Genomic DNA, 23622 nt, shown 5'->3' with positions numbered 1-23622 from the left:
GATCTCTTTCCGCATCTGGCTGATTATTGTGGCCAGCACACTTGGATTTACTCCAGCTTCAATCAACTGTACACAAATTGAGAGGGACTCTGGTTCAAGACCTGTATTCATTAAATTCGACATTCCTAGTATTGCCGCGAACGTGTCTCCTTCTACCAATTTTCCTCCTTTGTGAGACATCTAAAAACCCTATTAATATATTAATTTATCCATAAAATGCAGATCACAGTACCTTTGGTGTTTTCAACAGTTCTTGTTCCAGAATATGCAACTCTACTAACACTTGTGTTTAAAATAGCTATAACAATAATATGTAATTATTTGTAAAAATATGGTAAAATTTGAGGAATATGTTTACTATTTACTTTCATTGTACGAACGTATACAAAATATTTAAAGTAAATGCACTTTAATATTTGATCTTTTACAATATTGCAATTCAAATTTAAATTTTTGTTTTCCATAATAAATGGATTAAAACACGTAAATATATTGATTATCAATGTCTTCACATACTTTGATTCCAAATAAATTTGACCCATTATCAAATCTACAATGAATTTGAATTTTGCCTAATGATTAATAAATGTAATGTATGCAACTTGTCGATAGAATTTTAATTTGTTTCTCGTTTTCGTTTTTCTATACAGATAAATGACTTATTATGATAAAATAAATATAAAAGCTACTTGTTGTTGCAGTTTGTCATTACTGCAGTATAAGGTGTTGTTATAAGTGGCAACACATATTATAGGTAAAAAAATCTTGTTTTTGTTCTCTCCAATTCCAATTGCATTAAAATAGTTCGCATTTCCATTGGAATAACTTTATTAGTAAGGTTTTATACAACATTTGATAAATATATACAAGTTGTAGAATATTTTAGGTTCAATTCTACATATAGTTCATATACTACAAAATGGATATTGGAAGTAATGAGTATGATGAGGTTAGGAATTGTTTTTTTTATAAATATCAACAATTTTTAATAATTTAATTATTTTTTGAAAGAAATTGCTGTTGCCCTTAACTTATATATCAGGGGTTCCTGGAAAAAATATTAGATCAAAGTTGGCCAGAGCCTTCAACCACTGGTTTAATATATCTGAGGATATTTTGGAGGATATAGAGGAAATTATCCAGACACTGCACAATGCAAGTTTAGTGTAAGTGTATTTTTGATTTGTGGAAATGTTTGATGATATTCTATTTTAATTGCTTTCTTATAGATTAGATGATATTGAAGACAATTCAATCCTACGAAGAGGAGTGCCTGTGGCTCACAAAATCTATGGTGTTCCCAGTTCTATTAATGCAGCAAATTATGCCATATTTTTGGCTTTGGAGAAGTGTTCCAAGTTGAACCATCCAGATGTAATAATACATTGGAAAATGAGTAGATTGTTATGTTAATGAAATATATTTATAGGCCACTAAAGTATTCATAGAGCAATTGTTGGAGTTGCACCGGGGTCAGGGTATGGAAATTTATTGGAGAGATAATTTCAAGTGTCCAACAGAGGAAGAGTATTGTGAAATGACCAAAAAAAGTAATTTGATCATAATAATTGAAGTTTCAAATTTACATATTTTTTTCTATTGTAGAAACTGGTGGGTTGTTTATGTTAGCAATAAGGTTGATGCAGCTTTTTAGCTCAAATAAGAGAGATGTTTCCAAATTAACAGGAATTTTAGGTTTATATTTTCAAATTCGCGATGATTATATAAATTTATGTTCGAAGGATGTGAGTAGCAGGAAGTTTTGATTGTGTTGCAGTTATGATTAAACTTATGTTTTCAGTATCATATGAACAAGAGTTACTGTGAGGATTTGACGGAGGGCAAATTTAGTTTTCCTATCATTCACGCTATACACAAGGAGCAAGGTGATAGCCGCGTTATGCGTATCCTTTTACCTATATTTTCCTTCCATTGTTATTAATAGTTATGGAGGTAGTACATTCCTATACTATTTATTATAGATATACTTAGGCAGCGCACTACTGACAATGAGGTGAAGAAGTATTGCGTAACGATTTTGGAGAATTGCGGCAGCTTCGAGTACACTAAAAAAAAACTGGCCGATCTGGATGGTGAAGCACGAGAGGAGGTCAAGTCTTTGGGTGATAATCCTTACATGGAAGCTTTCCTAACCAACGTCTTTAAAACGGATTAATGGTTCTCTTCAAACATCACATATTTTTTATTCCACTTGGTTATTATTTAAATCTAGTCTAATATGCGTATATCAATTGGTGGGATTTTGTTATAGTTTGCATTCCAGTTGTAAAAATATAGATATATATGCTGCTTTTATACATAAATAATAAACCAACAATATTAATTACATTTCTTTTTCACACTCATTATTTTCATTTTTATAAATGTTGATGATCAACATTACCATTATCTTTGATTTGAAAAGAAGAATTGCGCAGAATAATTTGGATAGACTTCGGACAGGGTCGCATTAAAACGCCAGTTAAATAAATACTGATAAGGGTTGAGGGAGTTTTAACTACTGAACCAAAAAATACAATGTTTTAATTGCTGGTCGTCCTCATTACCCCAAAGTATCTGCTTCTACCTCATTTGGGATAAATTTCGACGGTTCCCCGGTCCTTGAGTTAATGGGATTGTATAATTAAATAGTTAAGGACTATAGACTTATTTGTTTACTGATTGCCTTCTTCCCAATCTTATGCAAGTGCAGTTCGATAACTATCACATTAATTGATATTTCTTTATGAAAAATACTAACGTCATCTTTCATTACTCGAAACGTGCCAATTTTAATTCTTTAGTAATAATTATCACAAAATAAAAGTTTCTTCATATAATCTATTTAAAAAGATTTTGTTTTATTCATTATTCATTATGTAATTATTTATAATAAATGGCATAATGGTTTTTGTACTTATAAATTGTATTAAGTATTATTAAAATGTTCGTTTAATTTAGAAGTAAATTACAATTAATTATTGTTTGTTCGATTTGTAGCCTTTATACGGTTTCACATTAAGAGTTTTTTCCATTGAATACTTGTGAGTATTCATGCAACAGTTAAGGTTTTCTTCCACCGATTAGATTTTCATCAGATCAAAATAGATTCTATGTTTTCAAATCTAAAAATGATAAATATATTATTTTGTAATTTACAAGAAAAGTGAAATTATTTTAAAAACTGTTGTATTTAGTTTAGTTTTATTTACCTAATGAAATAATATAGACCTTTGTAATATTTCTATTTCTATTTTAGTATTAGTATTATATAATATATATTTTTTAGTAGTATTGTATTAATAATATTATTTAGATACTAGCATTATTACTAATATACTATATTATTTTATTTATATAACATTATTATTAATTGGATTTATCAATTTGTAAATATATAATTTTAATTTGTGTTTTCATGATTATTTTTATAAGACAGGTTTCTACAACGTACTTTGTGGTTTATAATTATTGTACAGAAATATTACAGAATACTGTCATTTTCGTTCAACCGTTATTCGGTTGATGGAAGTCATGATAAACTCGTGTATGTTCATTATCTTTTAGTCACGTTTGCTATTAAACTTTTTTGACCATGAACCTAATTACAAATATATTGGACACACCATAAGTATGTTCAACAGCTCACTGTATTTTAGAACATTGTGTATAATTTTGATGACCTATTTATTATTGAGTGGCCATTTTGGCTATTAAAAAAAGTTATATAAAAATTGATTTATTTTGTTAATTTTTTTAATATAAAACCTTAATTAAATAGAGAATAATTGATTATATACGTTATAGTATTTAAGAGTATGATAAATAGACCAGTATGTTTAATTTTAATTAAATCATCTGTATAAAAGATTCAAAAAGTGAAGGTTTCTGTTTTGTTGCATTTCTTGATTTTTTGAGGATGAAGAAGATAAGTAGAATGGGCTTACGAACACAATTCATGCAAAGACAATGTTTGCTACCCGAATTGTCCGTTAAACGAATATACGTTAGTTGTTTAGACATAAAAATGTTGCTCAAAACATGTTTGTTGTCAGATTTGACCATAGTCCTAACTGTTCGTTAACCGATCATTTACTGTATTGTTATTATTAAAGCTAATATTGCTCTTGACAATGACAAATTATTTATGTTAAAATACTTGAATTGTAAAACATTTTTGAAGTTTTATGAAATCTGTAATTACAATGGAACCTCGCTTAACGAGCAAAAATAATTGTCAGTAAAATGAGAAGTCCCGCAATGCGCGCCTTTTACATCATTTTTAAAACTTGAATATGTTTCACTATACGAGTAAAAATCTGGAAATTTTGGAACAGATTAAACTCGTTATGCGAGGTTCCACTGTAAAATAATAATCTTTATTAGTCACAATGTAACCAAAGGGCTATCGACCTAAGTCTTTCCGCACAAAGACACAATAACATATAAATTGTCACAAAGAAAATCATACAAAAAAAAAATGAAACGTACATATATAAGTAAATATAAAAAATATGAAATTATAAATAAATAACCAAATAAAAAGTAAATCTTCTTGAAATGAAACAAATAATATATTCTGAAGTATCATTTGCCTGAAGAATGATAAAATTCACCCGGACAAGGTCTATCCACCCTTCATGATGAAAGACCCGGCCGTCCCCTGATTCACAACTGAAAAATATTTAACCAAAATCTTTCTTTTGTAATTATTGTATATTTAAGAGAAAAAAATGCATATTATAAAGTTGCTGCAATATAGGGTTTATAAAAAACTTTTTAAAAACCGGTTTTCTAATCTCAACTTTTCTACAAAACCGATTTAAAACGGTTTTGGAATTTTTACGGATCTATTGCGTATACAAAATTTCCAGATATAGTAAAAACTTTCACTTACTATCAAGCTGGGTTTAATCGTCTTTAAAACATTAAATAATAGAACTAAATTATTCGTTCTTCTTTTTGTACTCTCTAATACTAAAAGTTCCTTTTTTAGTAGTTTGGGGTAGGACAAAGTTACATCTTCAGGTTCTATGATCAGCTATGATTAGGTTGTTTTCTTTGCTGCTTTTTTCACATCGTAGTTATCTTCAATATTAATTTGGATAAAATCTTGGTAATATTTGTCCAAATAACTTAACGATCATTTTTTGAAGAAAGTCTTTGTCTAAACATTCTGTGAATTTTGTAAAATAACTAAAAACCTCACTATTCTAAAATCTTAGAACTTATTTCAGTTTTATTTTTTTTCAACTTACGTAATAAAGAGTCAACATTTTTATGTTTTTAATTATATAATTAAAATAATTCATTAATTTTTATATTTTATGTTTAGTATAAAAAACCGTTTTTTTTTAGATATAAATACCCGGTTTTCGAATTACATAAATTTCCTAAAAAAAACGATCTTAAAAAACCGAGCTTTAAAAACCCACAAAACCCTACTACAATATATTGGATATTAAATACCTGACTTTAATGTATATATTTTCTTGAAATTTAGAACCTTTTAAGAATATAATTATCGTTTTAAATTGTTTAATCTTAATAAATCTAAATACAAATGATTCTATAAAAAATGCCTCTACATAGAAGAGTTTAGTATTTTCATTATAGGCAAAAAAAACGATATCTTTTAAATTTAGTGTCCAAAATTAATCAATCCAATATATTAATCATATGATAATAAATAATTGAAGAATGTCCTAGAAGTTAATCATTTTTTATATTTCTGTTGTTGAAGACTTAATTTAAATGTTCAAACATTATTTAACTAATCTTAATATGAAGACACAGTTTAAGATTATTTGAAAAATATTTTTGATGTTTATTATCATTGATTATAGCTTATTTACAGCCGACTTCTAAATGCAAATCATTCTTTTTCGGTTTTATTTTTACCTTCATATACGAAGAGTCTTAGTGTATTAATAGTTCATAGAAGTGCGAAAAGGCTTATTGTTTATAACCCTTTGTAATTATTTGTTTATAGAAGTAATACGAATGAGTACAAAATGAGTTTAAAGTTAATGTTAAGTTGGTAGTCTATACACGATTCCCGCTTAGAATAACGCGGTTTAAAGTGGGGACTTTTAAGTACGCTTTAGGAAAGTAAGTGGGCATGTTTTAATATTGTCAAGATAAGAGTAGCAGTAGTAATGCAGCAGTGAATGCTGTTTTGAGCACGGAATTCCTGCTGTGCTTCGATTGTATATGTGTATAAACACACACGTGTTCGTTAGTAAATTCCTGCATCTTCGAGCAGGGAAATAAATAAACCTCGAAGTACCAGAAAAAACAGCAAACAGGACATTTAAACTGAAGACACTAAGTGTTATTGTTACATTTTTTTTTGTATTGTTCTTGGACCAATTCAGAAAAAAAGACAATTTTATTGCTATATGATTGTTGTTGTGATTTGTGAATGATGAAGCTTTCTAGGAACAACTTGCAGCAGGTAATGTAAGTTAAAAATAATGATTTCGCGTTTCAATCGAGAATTGCATCTCGGGCATCGTCGATTGTGAATGAAAACTATTATGGATAAACAATGAAGGAAGGTGTTTGACTTGCGATAATAGTAGAAATGATGATCATCTCGAGATGATGATATAATCTCATCGGAGCAACTTGAGTACTGAGAGCAGAACGCTCCCTTTTTGTAAGTAGACAAGAACAAGATAATCGCATAGTTTTATTCATCCTTCCGCCGTTGGTGATGGTGTATTATTCGCATAACATGATACGGTGTTGGCTTCTAGAGTTTAATTAAAGCAGCTTCTTACATCTATTAAATTTCACGAAATATTTTTCAGAGCGTAGAACAATGCTTTATCGTTGTTTTTTTTTTGTATATTTAGGAGGCGACGCCGACAATTTCGAATTCCGAAATTCGAACGTTCGGCTTCCTTCTCTTGAAATCCAATTCAATGCAAATCCATTCATAATAACTGTACATAAACCGATTCAATGGTTAGGTAATTTATATTAATAAAACGCGTGTCGTTTGGATTTCTCGCCGCAAACTCGATTAATCAATTAACAGCTAACTTTGCACAAGAAGCAATTAGTTTTCCTGGGAGGCTGTGATCTCTATACCTAGGTTTTTTTTTGTACCATGGGAGTCTTCCCATTCGTCTGAACGAAGCGGAACGCGAACATCCATCTGTTTTGATTTGCCAATTAACTGGAATTTATTTTACAAACTTCTGTGTTTTTTTTTTAATATTATTCGTCAGTTTAGCATTGACATTTAATTCGATGTTTGCGTAGGAATACGTTTGAAATCAATTAGTACACAACAATTAGTGTTTCAAGGTTCTCCGGTTGCCCGAAACGGTAATATTATTATGTTGTTGCATATGTTTTCGAGTGTTTGCATTAACCGAATTTCAGTTTTTGCTATTTCGTAGTTCGGATCTTCGCTTGAATAAATACTTTTATCGTAATACAAATACACGCAAATTGTCGGATAAGAATTTTGGATTAGAATTTTCCATTGAACATAATCATTATTATTTATTTTTTAGAACAATTTACTAAATTTTCAAATTTTATAAATATATTATTTTTTTGTTTTAAACAATTGTATAATTGAAAAATGTATAGATTTTCAAATATTGAGTTAAATGTGTTCGTTTGTTATCAATTAACAATTAAAAATATATCAATTGAGAAACAATGCTGTTGACGTAATAAAATGTAAAATTCGTTTTATATATCCACATGGAATTTCTTTGATAAGTTTTTAATAAACAGAACATTGTTGTTTTACAATTTTAAATTTAATTTTTAAATTTTGAAAACTAATTGTAATTTGCATTTTGCAAATAAATTATTTTTCCTTCAAATAGGAAACAATTTCGTCTATTTATTTTAAAAATTTGTAAGTTTTTTTATATATAAGATTTGAGCTTTGGGCGGAAAAACTTAGGTCGATAGCCATTTGGTTGCATTGTAACTAATAAATATTATTAAGAATTGAGATTTTATTTATTAATTTAAGTAAAATCATTACACTTTGTTTGTACGTTCATTTAACATTATATTACAATCAATATTTTAATGACCTTCTCAGCAATTCTTTGTTTTTATAAATCTAATAATGATGACTATTAATTTTGATTAAATTTTCTTAGTATCTGCGTGCATTTTGCAATTTGTAAATTGACAATAATTGTTTTTAAAAACTTTTAAGAGATAATAAAGTATATATATATATGTTCTTCTGTATCTCCCATAGTGCGGTTCTCCCAATATCCCGGACTGATTGAAACCAAACTAATAGAGAACTTTAAAACAGCATGAAAATAAACTGCTCATATTTTTTTGATTGCTGAATTAAAATTTAGTTGGTAATATTTGAATATAGTGAAATTTTGTTGAACTGACCTATTGCAAAATCAATGATGTAATTTTCTATTGTATACTTTTTTTGTTAAACATGAGTTTAAAAGCGTCTTGAATATTGAACAACTTTCTTCCACATGTGCATGCATTCATAACTTACTTTGTAACAGATTTCTCGCAACTAGTTTTGTTATTATGATTTTGTTAACAAATATAAATATACTTTTATCTTATCAATTGTTTATTTTCGAATAATGTTTACATACATTAAATGACGCTCTTATTAACTCTAATGATCATCTAGATGTGATAATAATAAAAATTATATATTTCTAATAATAAATATTTTTATTATTATAAAATAAAATGGTCTATTAAACATCATGATTATGTATTGTGTCTGGAATATTAATAGTTTTATTAAGAAGAAAACACATAAATGTACATATAAAAAGTGAAGCAATTACCCATTGATCTTAATAAGCGTTCATGTGTTTCATTCATGTCTAGTTAAGCATATAGAGACGAAGCAGTTTATCAGGATGTGGGTTCGACGCATTTAAAGATTAAAGAGCTCGTTTAAATGCGGGTTTTTCTCGCCTCAGGATGCATCAAAGACAAGGCTATTTGCAAGCAGATTAAGAATTATCTCGTTCAGATCCGTTGTATTTTACATAACAGCAGGTAAACGTTTTGAATGCAATTTATATGAAATACAAAATATTTCATTTTTTTTATTGTTAACTGAGATATATAAACAAGTTTAAACATAATAAAGTCAGTAAAATAAATAATTTGTTTTATGTAATTAATTTTAAAAATATAGTTCTAAAAACTGTGCGTCGTCTTCACATTAATCAACGTCACAACGACGTCAGTCTTTTGAGATAGCGATGACGTCAAGTAATATCGATGATACCAAATATTCAATCATATAATTTAACTATAAAAATACATTTTATTTCTTATTCAGGAATATTTTTCAAATACGTTTCCAAAACTAATGTTGAGAATTAAATTTTACAAACCGTTCGTACATATTCAAAATTGTTTTGACATTAATCAACGTCACTATGATAACAATTGATGTAAAATACTCTTTTAATTAACGGTTTCATGACTTCAATTAGTCTTGTGACGTCAATTAATATCGATGATGTCAAATATTGTAACATTTTGAAGATGAATTTTAAGAAAATTTTGAAAGAAAGAAATACGTTTTCATAAATTCAAATAACTGTGTAAAATATATTACAGAAACTTGTTTCATGAGGTGAAATTTACGAAATACATAAGGAAAGTGCATCCAAAGAAAATAAATAATTCAATTATACATGGAAATTTTTTAAAATCATTTAATTTCTTATTGTATATAAATTTTCAAAATGCACATACACTGCTACTCGTGTTAATACAAAACTCGCATCTTTTTTTGATGAATTGGTTCAAAATCGACTTACAGAGCAGACTGTACAAATGCAGAAAATATTACAATGGTGCTAACGCCATTGGAATTGGTTGGATTTCATATATCGCACAAAAAAATCGCATAGAAAAGGATCGCACAAAAACAAGTTCCACTGTATACATTAAAATATTTGTTAAATTCACTTTTTTAAAGTATTAAATATTGTTATGAATTCTGAAAGTTTTCTATGGTCAATAACCTTTTATTTAGTGGCTAATAAGTTCTCACTGTCTGTAATCTCTATAATCACGATAAAATATACATGTTTAATTAAGTTAGTTCTTGTTTATGAAAATGAACGAGATTCTTGCGTGCAATTTTTAAATTTTCATTTATGTAAGGACCTTTCATAAATTAATTATAAATATACATATTTAAAACAAACTGCTTATTAATACGTCATTCCACATCATAAAGTAATATTGATAATGGAGACTATAAACTATAAACTAAGAAGTAAGTAACTTAGAAGTTTTATAATAACATGTATAAGTGTGTATTTTTTATATATTGTCGGTGATTAACAAATCGGATTGCGAACAAATCGGACAACGATTAATTTTGTTAATACTAATGGCGATGTGAAGAATTTGAAACCTACTCAAATTCTTTGTTAAACAGATGTATAAAATGTATTAGTATTTATTAGCCTAGTATTTTTATTTTATGTAAATATTGTTTTTCTTTAAAATTATTTTTTATTAATAATTGACTTACTAAAAATTGAAAAATAAACATTGGGCACGTACAGAAGATGCTGTTGTATGATCATGGAGAAAGTCGTCCCAAACAGGGAGAAAGATGTTTCTTAAATAATTACAAATTACTAGTATATATGGCTCATTCATTCATTCCTCTCGTTCTTTCGTTCGACTTCTTCGTTCCATTTTTTTTGTATGTGTGTGTGTAAATTATTTCTTATATCGTGTCGATGCCGATGGTTTACTTACGACCGATCCGTATTTGGGAGACGCTCGAAAAGAGAAAATAAAATTTCGTTTACAAAAAAAACAGTTTTCATTCAACCTGATTGCAATAACATACGAAAATCGGAAACATTTTCTTTCCACAAAAATATTGTGTTACAATGTTAATCATTTATTTATCTCAACTACTTCCGCTTTTGTAATAATATAAAATAATATTCATGGCAAACTATGCGATATTTCATTTAATTCATATACCAGAATTATACCACATTTTTTCATACAAATGTGTTTAGAATAACTTTTCTTAAGTTTATTTGTATAAAGAATATTTATTATTCATTAATACACTTAAATAAAAAATCATTAATTATAATAATATATTAAGTAAAAGTACATGAGTATCAGTATTACATTGTTTTAATCATTATATATTTTACTTACTTGCATTCAATATTTCAAGTTTTTATAGTAAATTTGTTCATATTCGTTAGCTTTATGTTCTCGAATATTATTATTTCCTTGGATTAAGTTTGATGGGTTAACACTGGGGTCGACAACCTTTTTGAAGTAAAGAGCCATTTTTATGATATAATATTTGTTTAACAGATGTAACAAATATTTAGAGAGCCGCACGCATTGGTGAGTAATGCGGATCAACTGATAGAACCAATGATTCTATATTAATGAAAAGAGCCGCATTTCAAATTCAAAAAGCCAAGTGCGGCTCCAGTTGCCGACCTCTTTTGCGTGTTAACCGTAAACATTATTATTTTTTATAACTATTTTTCCTTCAATCGCAATGATTACAAACCTACTTAAAAATGTACAGTAAATTATTATTTTTCATTGAAATATTGAGAATTCTCAATGATTAATAGAATAACTGTTAAGTTTGTTGTCGAATCTACATTCGCCATAAACCGTAGAGAACGGTAGAAATACAAACGCGCCGAGATTATTAATTATTTTGTGTTTCTCGTTGTTAGACGTAATTCAATAAACACTAAAAAACAATGATTTTGACATATATTTGTCTATTATTTTGTTGACCGAAAAGTAAACAGTATTAAATTTATCAATGTGAATCTTTGAGGATTACTTTCACATTGAATCATCGTTTGGGATGACTACAAGAAACGAAAACAGCAATGCGAACTAGTTCACGTAAATTAATTAATTTTGAGTGTGGGTTCTTTCGATAGAGAAAAAAGAAACTGATGTGAAAGTAAAAAAAACAAATAGTTTATCTAATATTGCGTGAAAACGTTTTCTTGGATCGATGTGGCATGTTGTTTTCAGTTAGAACAGATCGAACAGTTTAGGAACTCGTTAAAATCGTGGACCAAATTGCTTTTTTTTTCTTCTCGATAATTGTATATCAACAATAATCATTCTTAGTAATTAAAGTTATGAGTAACGAATTCGATGTAGGACACTCATATTAAATAAAAATAGTTATAAAACAAATATATTTTTAATACTTTTATGTAAAAATTGACACAAAAATTAGTAAATAAAGAAGAATTAAATTGTTAACTAATTTAGTTCATTAAAAAAGTTTTACAACATTTGTTCCAAAATTACAAAATAATTCGAAATATTTTTCTACTAATGTTACAATATATTATAAAATATGAATTTGTATGATTATTTATTTATGAATAGTTTTATTAATTATTAATATTTTGTTAAATAGAATTTTCTTGTGTAGAAGTTATAATTTGAGGCATGTTCAAACTTATCTTACTTAAGAAAACTTATATATTATATAATATTATAAAATAAGTAAGTTTAAAATATTCTATTTATTAATCTCATAAATTACCAATAACTATATAAATAAACCAAAACATTAATACCTATACACTACCATCAAAGAGCATAAAAAAGCGATTAGGAATTAATTTAATGAAAAAAAAAAAAAATAATAGAAGCGAAATTAACCGTAATTAAAATTTCGTTCCGGTTTCGTTTTCGGTTTTTCAATTGAGCAATTTTTCGTTCCGGTTTAGTTAAAAAATCTGGTTAATTTACGGTTTTCGGTTCGATTCTCTGTTTAAAAATAATAATTATTATTATATTTCCATTTTCTTCATCACTGCTTTTTTCATCATCGTAGTCATCTTCTATTGAACAATGTTGATACAATTGATCTTACTTTTTGAAGCTAGTGCAAAAATAATTAATTCATTTGTATATTGTAAGTCTAGGCTCAAAAACCGGTGTTTTAGTTGTAATAACCCGGTTGTCGAATTATATATTTGTTTAAAAAAAAAACTGGTTTTAAAAACCGACAAACCCTAATTATAATATTTGTATAATGTATTATTTGCAAATTTTTAATACTAACTATATTTCAGGTATTTGGGGTTAATTTAAAATGTATTTAAAAGATCGTCAATTACTAATTAATTCATCTATTATTTAGTAAGAGATATTTTTTAAATAATAATTTTCATTGTTTTAATTTCTTAGGATATAACAAAATTTATGAAGCTAGTGCAAAATTAATTAATTAATTTTTATATTCTCAATGTTTAGTCTCAAAAATCGATGTTTTAGTTATATAAATTTCTTCTTCAAAAAAAAAACGTGTTTTAAAAACCGACAAACCCTAATTATAATATTTGTATAATTATACATAGAAATGTATTATTTGCACACTTATAATTCTGGAATTTGGGGTTAATTAAAAAAATCGTCAATTACTAATTAATTCATTTATTATTGTGTAAGAGATTTATTTCAAATAATAAATTTCATTGTTTCAATTTCTTTGGAAATAACAAACATTGCGCATCTAATTAAAAAATACAAATAACATAATTATTTTCTTGAAATAAATTACCTCGAATTCCGGCACTCGTAACACAACCTTACGCAACAATTAACGTACTTCGTAATTGGATTCCACACTTTTCCTCCCGTTTACATCGCGATTATAAAAAAATGAAGAAGCCTAATTACGCGCTCGTCCTGAATCCCAATTAACGATATCCTTCCTCTGAAGATCGTCGTTTTTGCACTTGCTAAATGGAAGACGCACCGTCGTCCAATTAGCACATGCACAGTTAATCGTAGCCATGTGCACATTTCATTACAGCATTAGAATGTTCCGATGTTAGTGGTGGTTTTTTTTTGGTCATTGATCTTTTGAACTTGCAGAAAATATGCAGAATGAGGCCGCATGTGTAAGAGGCATTCCAATCTCTGGGCTCTCTTTGTATATGCATGCACCCAATACTCATTTTCTTCACTCATGCATAAAACGAATTCAATGAAAATGATAATGCGATTAAGCTCATTAACTACGGCATGAAGAAAAACGAGATGATGGAAAAAAAAAGATGGAGATGACCGAGGACGTGAATCTATCACGAATCGATTTGAATTCAATTTCGTCTTTTGAATATGCAGATGGATTTATTGATTCATTCGATTTGATATTCAAGTAAATATTTAGAGAATGTTCTGTGTATTTAATCCAATATTTATGCATTGAATAAATTGAAATACGACTTACTGTAAATACATCGAATTACGCTTATTCGTTAATTTTTGGATAAAATATATACAATAATTACTTAATAATTCATTATCAAATGCTTAAAATACAGTTATACCTCGCATAGTGCGGGTAATTGCTTACAACAATATCCCGCATTACAACACACTAATGGAGGATCTAAATACGTACAAAAATAAACTTCATAAAAAGAGACTTGAAGGTATATATGAAAAAAAAAGTGTATACAATGTAATTAAATGTACTAATTTATTAGAATTTAAATATAGTATGTTTTGAAAATATTAAATATAAAGCAATAATTCGCTTAGTGCGGCTTCGATTAGTGCGGTTTTTTTATATTATTGTATACACAAGTTATTACAAATGAAGATAGTTTAATTGAATTCTTTGATGATTATAATTACCCATCTTTTTTTATTATATAAAATAACTATTATTCATGACAAGTCGTATAATAACATTGTATACGTTTTACTATAAATCTTTCTTTCTGTAAACACAATTAAAAAGGAAATGAGTATTACATTTTTTCTCATCGATGATTAATTTGCGAGATTAGAAACGATGGTTTTACTTTCAACAATTTTGTTTTTCATTAAACTTTCACTGATTTAGGATGTCTGAGAAGTAATATGAATAGAGAGAGTAATTTCCTTAGTTAACAACATTTCTTAGAAAATTATACTTAACAATAAACAAAATAATATACAAACTAATAGTTTTTAATTTATAAAATAATATTGATATTGCTTCCCTGAATTTTGAGATAATTGTAAGAAGATGATTCAAAATAATTTTGCTAAATCTAAAATAAAATTTATTGAAAGCAAATAAAATATTTTTTAATATAAAACAGTACCTTGCATTGTGCGGCTTCAATAAGTACAGATTCACTACAGTCGATTTTGAAAATTTCAAAACAAAACTCAAATTGACCTATTAATCATAAGTGTCGTTTGTGCTGTTTATTTTAAGTCCTCGTTTAGTGCAGTTTCAAACAGTGCGGGATAATGGTGCAACTTGCATTCTTCGAGGTAGTTGGATTCAGAAATAGTGAAAACTATTGTTATTAATGACTTTGATGAACAAAAAAATATATACATTGTAATAATTATTAACTTCTATTAGAAACTTTCTATTAAATTTAAGTATTTCTGAATTATCTTACTCTTTTTCATTAATATTATCACAGTAAATATTTCCAAACATAATAATCTGTCTTCTTGTTTTTATTTTAACATTATGTAAATCATGTGAAAGTATATAAATTGTTGGATGAAATAGTTTATTCAAATTATAGTTGGTACAATCTGTTGTTAATTTTGTTTATCACCCATATGGAAGATAAAGCCATGTAGTAAAAAAATAAATGTAGGTTAAAACTGCCGATATGAGTTTTCTAAATATTTTTGTATAAATTGAACGAATTATTCACGAATTTAGAAGTACGTTATGGATTTTAAATGTGAATAACTAATACGTTTGATACTTGAAATATTCTTTTACTTTTTTCAAAACAAATTCAAGATTTAGTTACTAAAAAGTCAAAAAAAAAATTTATACCAAATTGAAATTAATTATAGTAATGTTTATTTGTTATTTAATTTAATTTAAATATATTTTTGTATATTCTTGTACTTTCAAATCATTTTTTTTGGTTTAAATTTCTGTTTCTTATACCATTTTGAAATACAATGGAACCTCACTTAACGAGCACCTCGCATAACGAGCATTTTGCTTATCGAGCAAAATGAATTGTATCACTTAACGAGCGACGTTTCGCAAACGAGTGACGATGAGAAGAAAAGTTCCGGATTGCGCGACTTCTACATCATTTTTAAAATTTGTGTACAAATATTATGTGCATTTTGGAATATGTTTCACTATACAAGTAAAAATCCGGAAATTTTAGAACGCAGTAAACTCGTTAAGCTGTATATTTTCCATGTTTTTGAAATTAACATTTCCTAGAATAGTAGAAGTATAATTAGGGTATAAATTACATTAAAATATTGATTTTATATGATATTTTTAAATTATAGTTATGCTACTTGTTTCTTTATATGTAATTAGATATTGATCCTAAAATCAATATTTATTGGAAAGGTGACTTTTTTATTCATTTTACTTAATTTATTAGAATTAGCTTGTTTAGACCTGTGATTATTATACAAACAGTATGATTTTTTTTTGTGATTTTTTGAATCAATTATTGTATTAATGTCTGTTAATTATAACGTAAACATATTTTAAAATTGATTAGAAAAAGTATTTAGTATATTCGATAAGTATAGTAGTTATAAAATAAGACCCAAAATATTACATTGTAGTAAAGCTTACATGCTTTAGTTTTATCGAAATGATAATCTTTATATTTATATATTATCTACATAAGAAGACTGTTTCAAATAAGATTTATATGAGTTCTTTGTCAAAAATTATGAATTTTGAGAAAATTGTTCCAAAGGGTTGTTCGTAAGTCGGGGAAATTTTAAAATATACTTATCTTACCATACATTATCATGGTTTTTACTTTTATATATGTTAAATTCCATAAATTCCACTGCATAAATTTGAAAAATAGATTAAAATAAACAAAATACTTACTTACTAATACTTTTAAATGTAGACATCACAATTATTTAATAAAAAACGATAAAAGAAACAAATCTAACAAAACAGATAGTACAAAAATATTCTATTTTATTAAAGAAATTATCAATTTTTTTGTTTGGACAGTTAATTTTTTATCACTATATATCTCCTTGTAACAAGTTAGAGCTTTTAGAATTTTCTTAGTAAGTCAGGGGATACCTGTACAACTAATATTTTTTGGTAAATATTTCAGAATATTTCTTTGTAAATAAATATAATTTATTAACATAAAGTATTGATTATAGGTTTACTAACTTTAAAATCTATGAATACAGATAACTATAAATAATATACTTATTTTTTATATAACATTTATTTAATTGCTAATTTACTTAAAGCTTTTCTAAATTACAATGTATTGTCTTGACGCTTTCTAATAAACAGAATCATGTATTCTGTCTGAAACAGGCATTTATCAAGCAGAAATTCTAAATAATTCGTTCTATTTTCTAGGTGCAAGGAAATTTATTTATTTACGAACTTTAAATGGGTCAGTGTATGTCCCGTAAAGCTGCCACGGCTTTAGCCGCTTCGGCGGTAGTCGCAATGCCTAAACATCAAAAGCTCAAAGAGGTAAGCCTAGGTTGTAATGCATGTTTAATGAACCTTTTCCTTTGACCCCATCCATTTACAGATCCTGCACTTTCCAGTTTCCATTTTAACGATGTCCTTAAAATACGAAACATATTTACAACTTTATTTAAACATTGACTATACATTTAATCGGTGCCGATCGACAAAGTTAAAATCCCGACAACTATAATCCCGAATAAGTCTATATCAAATAATAAAAGATACTGTTGTGATTATGGTTGTTGAGATTATGATACTGTCTAGATTTCGAATGTCGGGAATTTGATTGTCGGGATGTTGGTATTTCGATGAATGAAACGAAGCAATCATTTCTTTCATTGAAATTGAATCGTAATCGGAATGAAAGTTGCGCGTTAAATTGGTCGGAAAATATTATATCACGGGGATAACGATGCCGATTAATTAAGTGAAATGGATACGAAATTGCGGGATTGAAAGAAACGGCGATGGTTCGTTATGTTATGTATATGATATTCGAAGAACTCTCGCCTTCTCTGGCATTGTTTGCGGGCGGGATTTGCGCAATCCGTTTGTGCATAATAGGAATGAGCAGGTGTAATTTGAATGTTGTAAGTGTTTGCACGCAGTGCGGTTTCCTGCTTTTATGTTCAAATAAAAATAAATTTAAAAAAACTAGGCGTTTGGAATGAATGGTGGAAGAATTCTGCAAGGATACATATTACGTCCGATTATTTAGAAAATGTGTTTTTTTTATCTTTGGTTTTGTTTGGATGAGTCCAAATTCATAACAGAATTTAAAAATGTGAAGAAGGCAAACTATTCATGTATACATACTGTTATTTGGATGTATTGTACAGATATATCTACTTTATCCATATGACAGATGTCAAATAACATTGAAAGTTAAATGACAGCTGTAATTAAAATTAAAAATATTTTGTTGTTTCCGCTAATATTCCGGATTATTTGGAACCGGACTAAACGAGGACTTTCTAACCACATTAAAATAAACTGGAAAAAAAATTGTTTTGAAATTGTCAAACCGTACTATAGTAAATCCAGACTAATGAAATCCGCACAATGCGAGGTTATTCTGTATATGTACAAATCGCTTTTCTGTCCTAGCATATTTTATTTATCATTTGAAGTAAAATCTATAAAGTTGCTTTCATACTGTGATTTGAATGTATATCAGATATACCAGTTACTATATTTATATGACAGCTGTCAGAAAGTTAACTGACAGCTGTTGTTGAACTCCGTGACAAATGTGTGGATGTAGCATAAAATTCATTTATGTCTTTTCATTTACACAATCATAAATAGAATTGATTGCACATATAAAAAAATATTTGTAGCCTTTATCGCAGATTTTGCACCTTTTTTTATTTGTAATGAACTGAATATGATAATACATAAATTCATTTAATATGAATAATTAATGTTTTCTTTTATTTATTAATTTATTTTTACTTTAATTAATAACTAATAAGAATTCGAAACGAATTAAGTTTTGCTCCTTTAGAAAATAAAAGAAAAATTGTTAAAAACATATAAATTATTGACTTATTTCTTTCTATATTATGATATTTTTCAGTTTCAGTTTAATTAACTATAACTTGAATGTAAGTATATATGTTTTTGAAATCCGCATTTTTTGAGTGATGAGTTAAGTATATTGTTAATGAATATTGTGAAATAGTTAGTCTTTTTGGTTCACATTAAGGATATACAAATAACTAAATAATATTCACAAATTATGTTAATTTTATATTTTTGTTCTTGGGATATGTTCAAATTGTCAAGAGACAAAATGAGATTTAATACTCTATAAGAATTTGATTCAATTGAATTTGGATTCGTTTGTACTTCTTGTACTCTTGGTAAAAAATGTCATTTTAATCTTCAGAAACATTGGTTGCACCAATCTGTAAAAATATTATTTAGTACTGCGATTTGAATGTATATTAGCTATACATACCATTTGCTATATTCATATGACAGCTATCAGATAACACAGAAAGTTAATTGATAGCTATCATTGAACTCCATGACAGATGTGTGGATTCGTTTCTACTTTTTTTACTATTGGTAAAAAATATCATTTTAATATTCAGAACCATTGGTTGCAACAATCTCTAAAACTATTATTTAATACTGTGATTTGAATGTATATCAGATATACATACCATTTGCTGTATTCATATGACAGCTATCAGATAACACAGAAAGTTAATTGATAACTATCATTGAATTCCATGACAGATGTGTGGATTTGTTTCTACTTCTTTTACTATTGGTAAAAAATATCATTTTAATCTTCAGAAACATTGGTTGCAACAATCTCCAAAACTGTAGCACACTGAACATTCCATATAGTTATTCATATTGTGTGTGTGTGTATATCAGATATACATACCATTTGCTATATTCATATGACAGCTGTCAGATAACATAGAAAGTTAACTGACAGCTGTCATTGAACTCCGTGACAAATGTGTGGATGCAGCATAAAATTCATTTATAACTTACAGAAACGTAAATAAAATTGATTGCACACATACAAAATATTTCTAGCCTTTTTCTATTTATCACAGTTTTTACACCCTTTTTATTTATAATTGACTGAATAAGATCATATATAAATTAATTTGAAATTAACAATTAATTAATTTAGTATCTCTATATTTATTCATTTGTTTATAATTAATAATGTGTAAATAAGTAAATAATATTCACACATTATGTAAATTTTATATTTTTATAATTTTGTTCTTAGAATATCTTCGAATTGTTAAGAGACAAAATAAGACTTAATACCTTATATGTTGTTCATTCCCTCCTTTCGCTTTTGGCAAAAAAGGGCATTTCAGAACTTTAAAATTGGGGAGATTCATCTTCAGTTTATATTTTAAGCTTCAGAAATATTGGTTGAAACAATCTCTAAAACTGTAGTACAGTAAAGAATCCATATAATTGACTTTGATAAATGATATTCTCCTTCTGAGAAAAAATTCAAGAAAAAGCAGTTTTAATAAAAGTTTGAATAAAATTTAAATTAAAACTAATTATTTAAAATTTTAATTTTTTTAATTTTGACTATTCATCTTGATATAATCGACATTTTATAAAGACTATATCGAATGTTCACTGAATTTAAATCTTTTTATATATTTAATTAACTAATGATTTTCCTTTTATTTCTTGATCTTCTTAAGAAAAGTTGTTATAATTTTCGCAATAAAAACTTTCCATCAATTACCAAAATAAAATTATGTAATTATGTAAATTATGTTTATCTAAAATGTTCAGTTATGGAGGATGTAAGGTACAATATTTATGATTAAGGTTTATTAAATATTTTTATGTCTTTGCAATTTCATAAAATGATGCAATAAAATTAATAAATTCAATTTTGTTATATAAAAGTTAATGGAATACCAGTGTATTTGGATAATAATAAGTCTTGATATAATTCTTTAATTTAATTTGTATTTATAGAATGGCAAATTCATATTTGCTGGAGGTAGTATGAACTTTGTGGTCGATACTTGAGGTAGTTGCAAAAACAAATTTGAGAATCATTCAACGTTGACTGCTACAAGGGACAACATCGTCATAACAAACGTGACACAATTAGTGAAACCTGAACAATCAAATGATTAATTACAATTACCAAGTGTTGTTTAAAACCTAATTAAATATCAAGTGTTAAAACGGATTTGAACCTAAACATTGTTTATTATGATGCTCAACCTAGATTCGGAATGCAAATTCTACAAACTTCTAACCGTAAGCTTTTGTAAACAGATTTAAACTGAAATACACAAATGTAGTATAGCCAAAAATAATGACCAACCTTAATGTGGATACGTCGACATTGCACACAATAAGGCCTACGTTAAAGCGTATGACGTTGAGGGTCGGAGGTGGAAAATCCACCCCGTCAAATTGCGCTCATCGATTTTTGCATTTGCGTCCCCCGTGACGACCGTCGCCTCTCCGCCGCCCCCGCTTTCCGTCTGGCGTCGCCCATATTGATTTTCGCGCGTTCCGCATTCCCCATCAAGTACAAGGTCGTATGTAATTTTCAAAAAATTGTTCATACAACTTCTCGGATTAAGAGTAAAGAAACCTGAAAACTGTTTTCACTGCGGCATTTATTACTTCCTTGTATACTTACACGAACTTCAACTGTTTACGACTATTTCGCATGACCTTTTGTTCCATATGAGCACTGCGGATCCAAATTAATTTCGCATCCAATTGGAACTTGCAAATTGATTTATTATCTTTGTATACAATGGTTGTAAAAAATATATAGGTGGAGGTTATATACTCGATAATCATGTGAGGGCAATCCTTTATCCCATGACACTAATTGCTAATTAAATATATGTTATATTTTATAATTTATATGAATCTATGGATTATTTATAGATAATGATTAAATTATTAGTTTCCAATTATTTGCATATATTTAATATTATAAATATATACTTACAGTTTGCAATTTTCTCCAAATATGTTTTTAATGTTATATCTGTACTTAGAATTTGCATAACAAACAGAAAACTATAAAAAATACTACAATTATTAAAATCTAAGACATGTTACAAACTATCATATTTAGTTTAATAAAAAATTAGAAAAAAAAACAAACATTTCTACAAATAAATGAATATATAAGTAAAAATTAAATAAATTATCAAAAAATATAATTCATAGTAATGTTACTGAAATACTTAATTATATTATATTAAAATTAAAAAAAAATATATTATTTTATTCATATTTCATCATATATATATTATTATTTGGCCCTGATTTATTGTACTAAATTAGTTTAATGCAGTTGAAGAAGAAATATATCTATATAATTATTTACTTTAATATATTGAACTATTTCTCTTATTAATTGTTTATTACATTGTCAAAATGTACAATAATAATTATATCTAATACTTTAATAAAATATTAATAAAATAAAGCAAGAATTGAAATTTCTGCATAGAATAAATATAAAACATAATTATAAAACAAACTATAATAATTTTAACAAATGAATTGTAATCAATTAATATATTTGAAAATATAAAGTAGAAATAATAAGTTTTATTCAGTGCTATATACTCATATTATAGATTATGTAAGCTGTCATATGTTTTGATTTCGTTTCGCATGGATTCCTGTTACGTTTGAAGGGTTGATGTGAATATGCTACGAGGGGACACTTGGAAAGTGACTCATATTGGAAATAGTGTTTGTAGGGTTCAATGCGTAGGGGATGTATAACTCACTATGTTTATAGATGACGTAACTACCCTAAAAGTAAACATTGAGATTGCAGAAATTAGTACTAAGCTAAAATTATGATTTGATGCCAATCTAAATAAAGTAAGGCGTTGCATAAAGTGAACTTGATTGCGTTTAGGCAGTGCATTAGATAATATCTAGTTTCTATTTATAATTCTTGAATGAACTAATTTGGGATAGTTTTTGTATGCGTATGGTAACTGGTATATTGCAATGTAAAGTTTCTATTTTTATTTAAATTCAATTGTGGAGTGTCTATTAATTATGTTTGATTACATATTTTCTTAAAAAAATGTTCAAACACAATTTCTGTAAATAAAATTAGGATTATTAATATTTCCACCATTATAAAAATATTTATATATAAATTTTATTTTTACTTTAATTTCACTAGTTTCTCACTTGAGTTTATAAATACAATTGGATTGAAATTAAAAGTATAATAAAGCATGTTTTTAATCCATTAATAATGTAGAATTTAGATAATTTATAACACTTCTTTAATGTCATTAAATCAAAGAAATTAATAATTAGAAATGATGACATATCGTATATTCAGTTTGTTTTGAGTGTGTATATGCATATGTATGTAAACAATAGGTTGACATTAACAAACTGACAATATTTTCTTTGAAGCTATGTAAAACGTGTATTACCATTGACATTTATTAAAAAGTTAAAGACTTCATAACTTATTTGTACTACTGTTTAGAGATGAGTTTATTGAAAAAGGTCATTGAAACATTACGGAAGTTAAATAATATAAATAAATATTAATATAAGATTTTTTTATTTAAAAACTATTATCCATTAATATTGTT

The 23622-nt window shown here is 27.0% G+C and overlaps 2 protein-coding genes and 1 long non-coding RNA gene across 7 annotated transcripts in view; 2 read left to right on the top strand and 1 right to left on the bottom strand.

The window, feature by feature from the left end:
* Positions 1-9: 9 nt before the first annotated feature.
* Positions 10-21850, bottom strand: LOC108564045. The gene is made up of 3 exons (XR_001891120.1): positions 21345-21850; positions 233-298; positions 10-180 (listed from the first exon to the last, which is right to left on the bottom strand). It is a non-coding gene; the product is annotated as an uncharacterized LOC108564045 (long non-coding RNA).
* Positions 644-2783, top strand: LOC108564043 (geranylgeranyl pyrophosphate synthase). 3 transcript variants are annotated; one of them, XM_017922941.1, is made up of 8 exons: positions 644-754; positions 887-949; positions 1012-1166; positions 1230-1374; positions 1430-1550; positions 1606-1745; positions 1802-1904; positions 1983-2783. In XM_017922941.1, exons 2-8 carry the CDS (start codon positions 920-922, stop codon positions 2174-2176), a joined length of 888 nt encoding a protein of 295 aa, XP_017778430.1. In that variant the 5' UTR covers positions 644-754; positions 887-919; the 3' UTR covers positions 2177-2783. The 3 variants fall into 3 exon arrangements, with proteins under 3 accessions (XP_017778430.1, XP_017778431.1, XP_017778429.1); XM_017922942.1 differs by having other exon boundaries at positions 752-833; positions 1802-1886; XM_017922940.1 differs by having other exon boundaries at positions 752-833.
* Positions 6161-23622, top strand: part of LOC108564041 — a 57133-nt gene continuing 39671 nt past the window's right edge. Inside the window, exons 1-2 of one of the 3 annotated variants that reach the window (XM_017922933.1) lie at positions 6482-6661; positions 17384-17503. In XM_017922933.1, the coding sequence (XP_017778422.1) occupies positions 17417-17503 (87 nt within the window). In that variant the 5' untranslated portion in view covers positions 6482-6661; positions 17384-17416. Of the gene's footprint in view, positions 6458-6481; positions 6662-17383; positions 17504-21074; positions 21278-23622 lie in introns of those variants that run through there. The other 2 variants (XM_017922937.1, XM_017922935.1) reach the window with 2 other exon arrangements.

The sequence above is a fragment of the Nicrophorus vespilloides genome, unplaced genomic scaffold (genome assembly GCF_001412225.1).
Source record: "Nicrophorus vespilloides isolate i.1.1-1 unplaced genomic scaffold, Nicve_v1.0, whole genome shotgun sequence".
Classification (NCBI taxonomy): Eukaryota; Metazoa; Arthropoda; class Insecta; order Coleoptera; family Silphidae; genus Nicrophorus; species Nicrophorus vespilloides.
The sequence above is the reverse complement of the archived record's forward strand: the minus strand, read 5'-3'. Positions and strand labels throughout refer to the sequence as shown.

What these genes read in the sequence shown, in the direction of transcription:
- LOC108564043 (XM_017922941.1), top strand. Translation starts at nt 920, where the DNA reads ATGGATATTGGAAGTAATGAGTATGATGAG. An exon ending in TAAATTTATGTTCGAAGGAT is followed by an intron (nt 1,746 to 1,801) that starts GTGAGTAGCAGG and finishes TTATGTTTTCAG; the next exon opens with TATCATATGAACAAGAGTTA. An exon ending in AGGTGATAGCCGCGTTATGC is followed by an intron (nt 1,905 to 1,982) that starts GTATCCTTTTAC and finishes TATTTATTATAG; the next exon opens with ATATACTTAGGCAGCGCACT.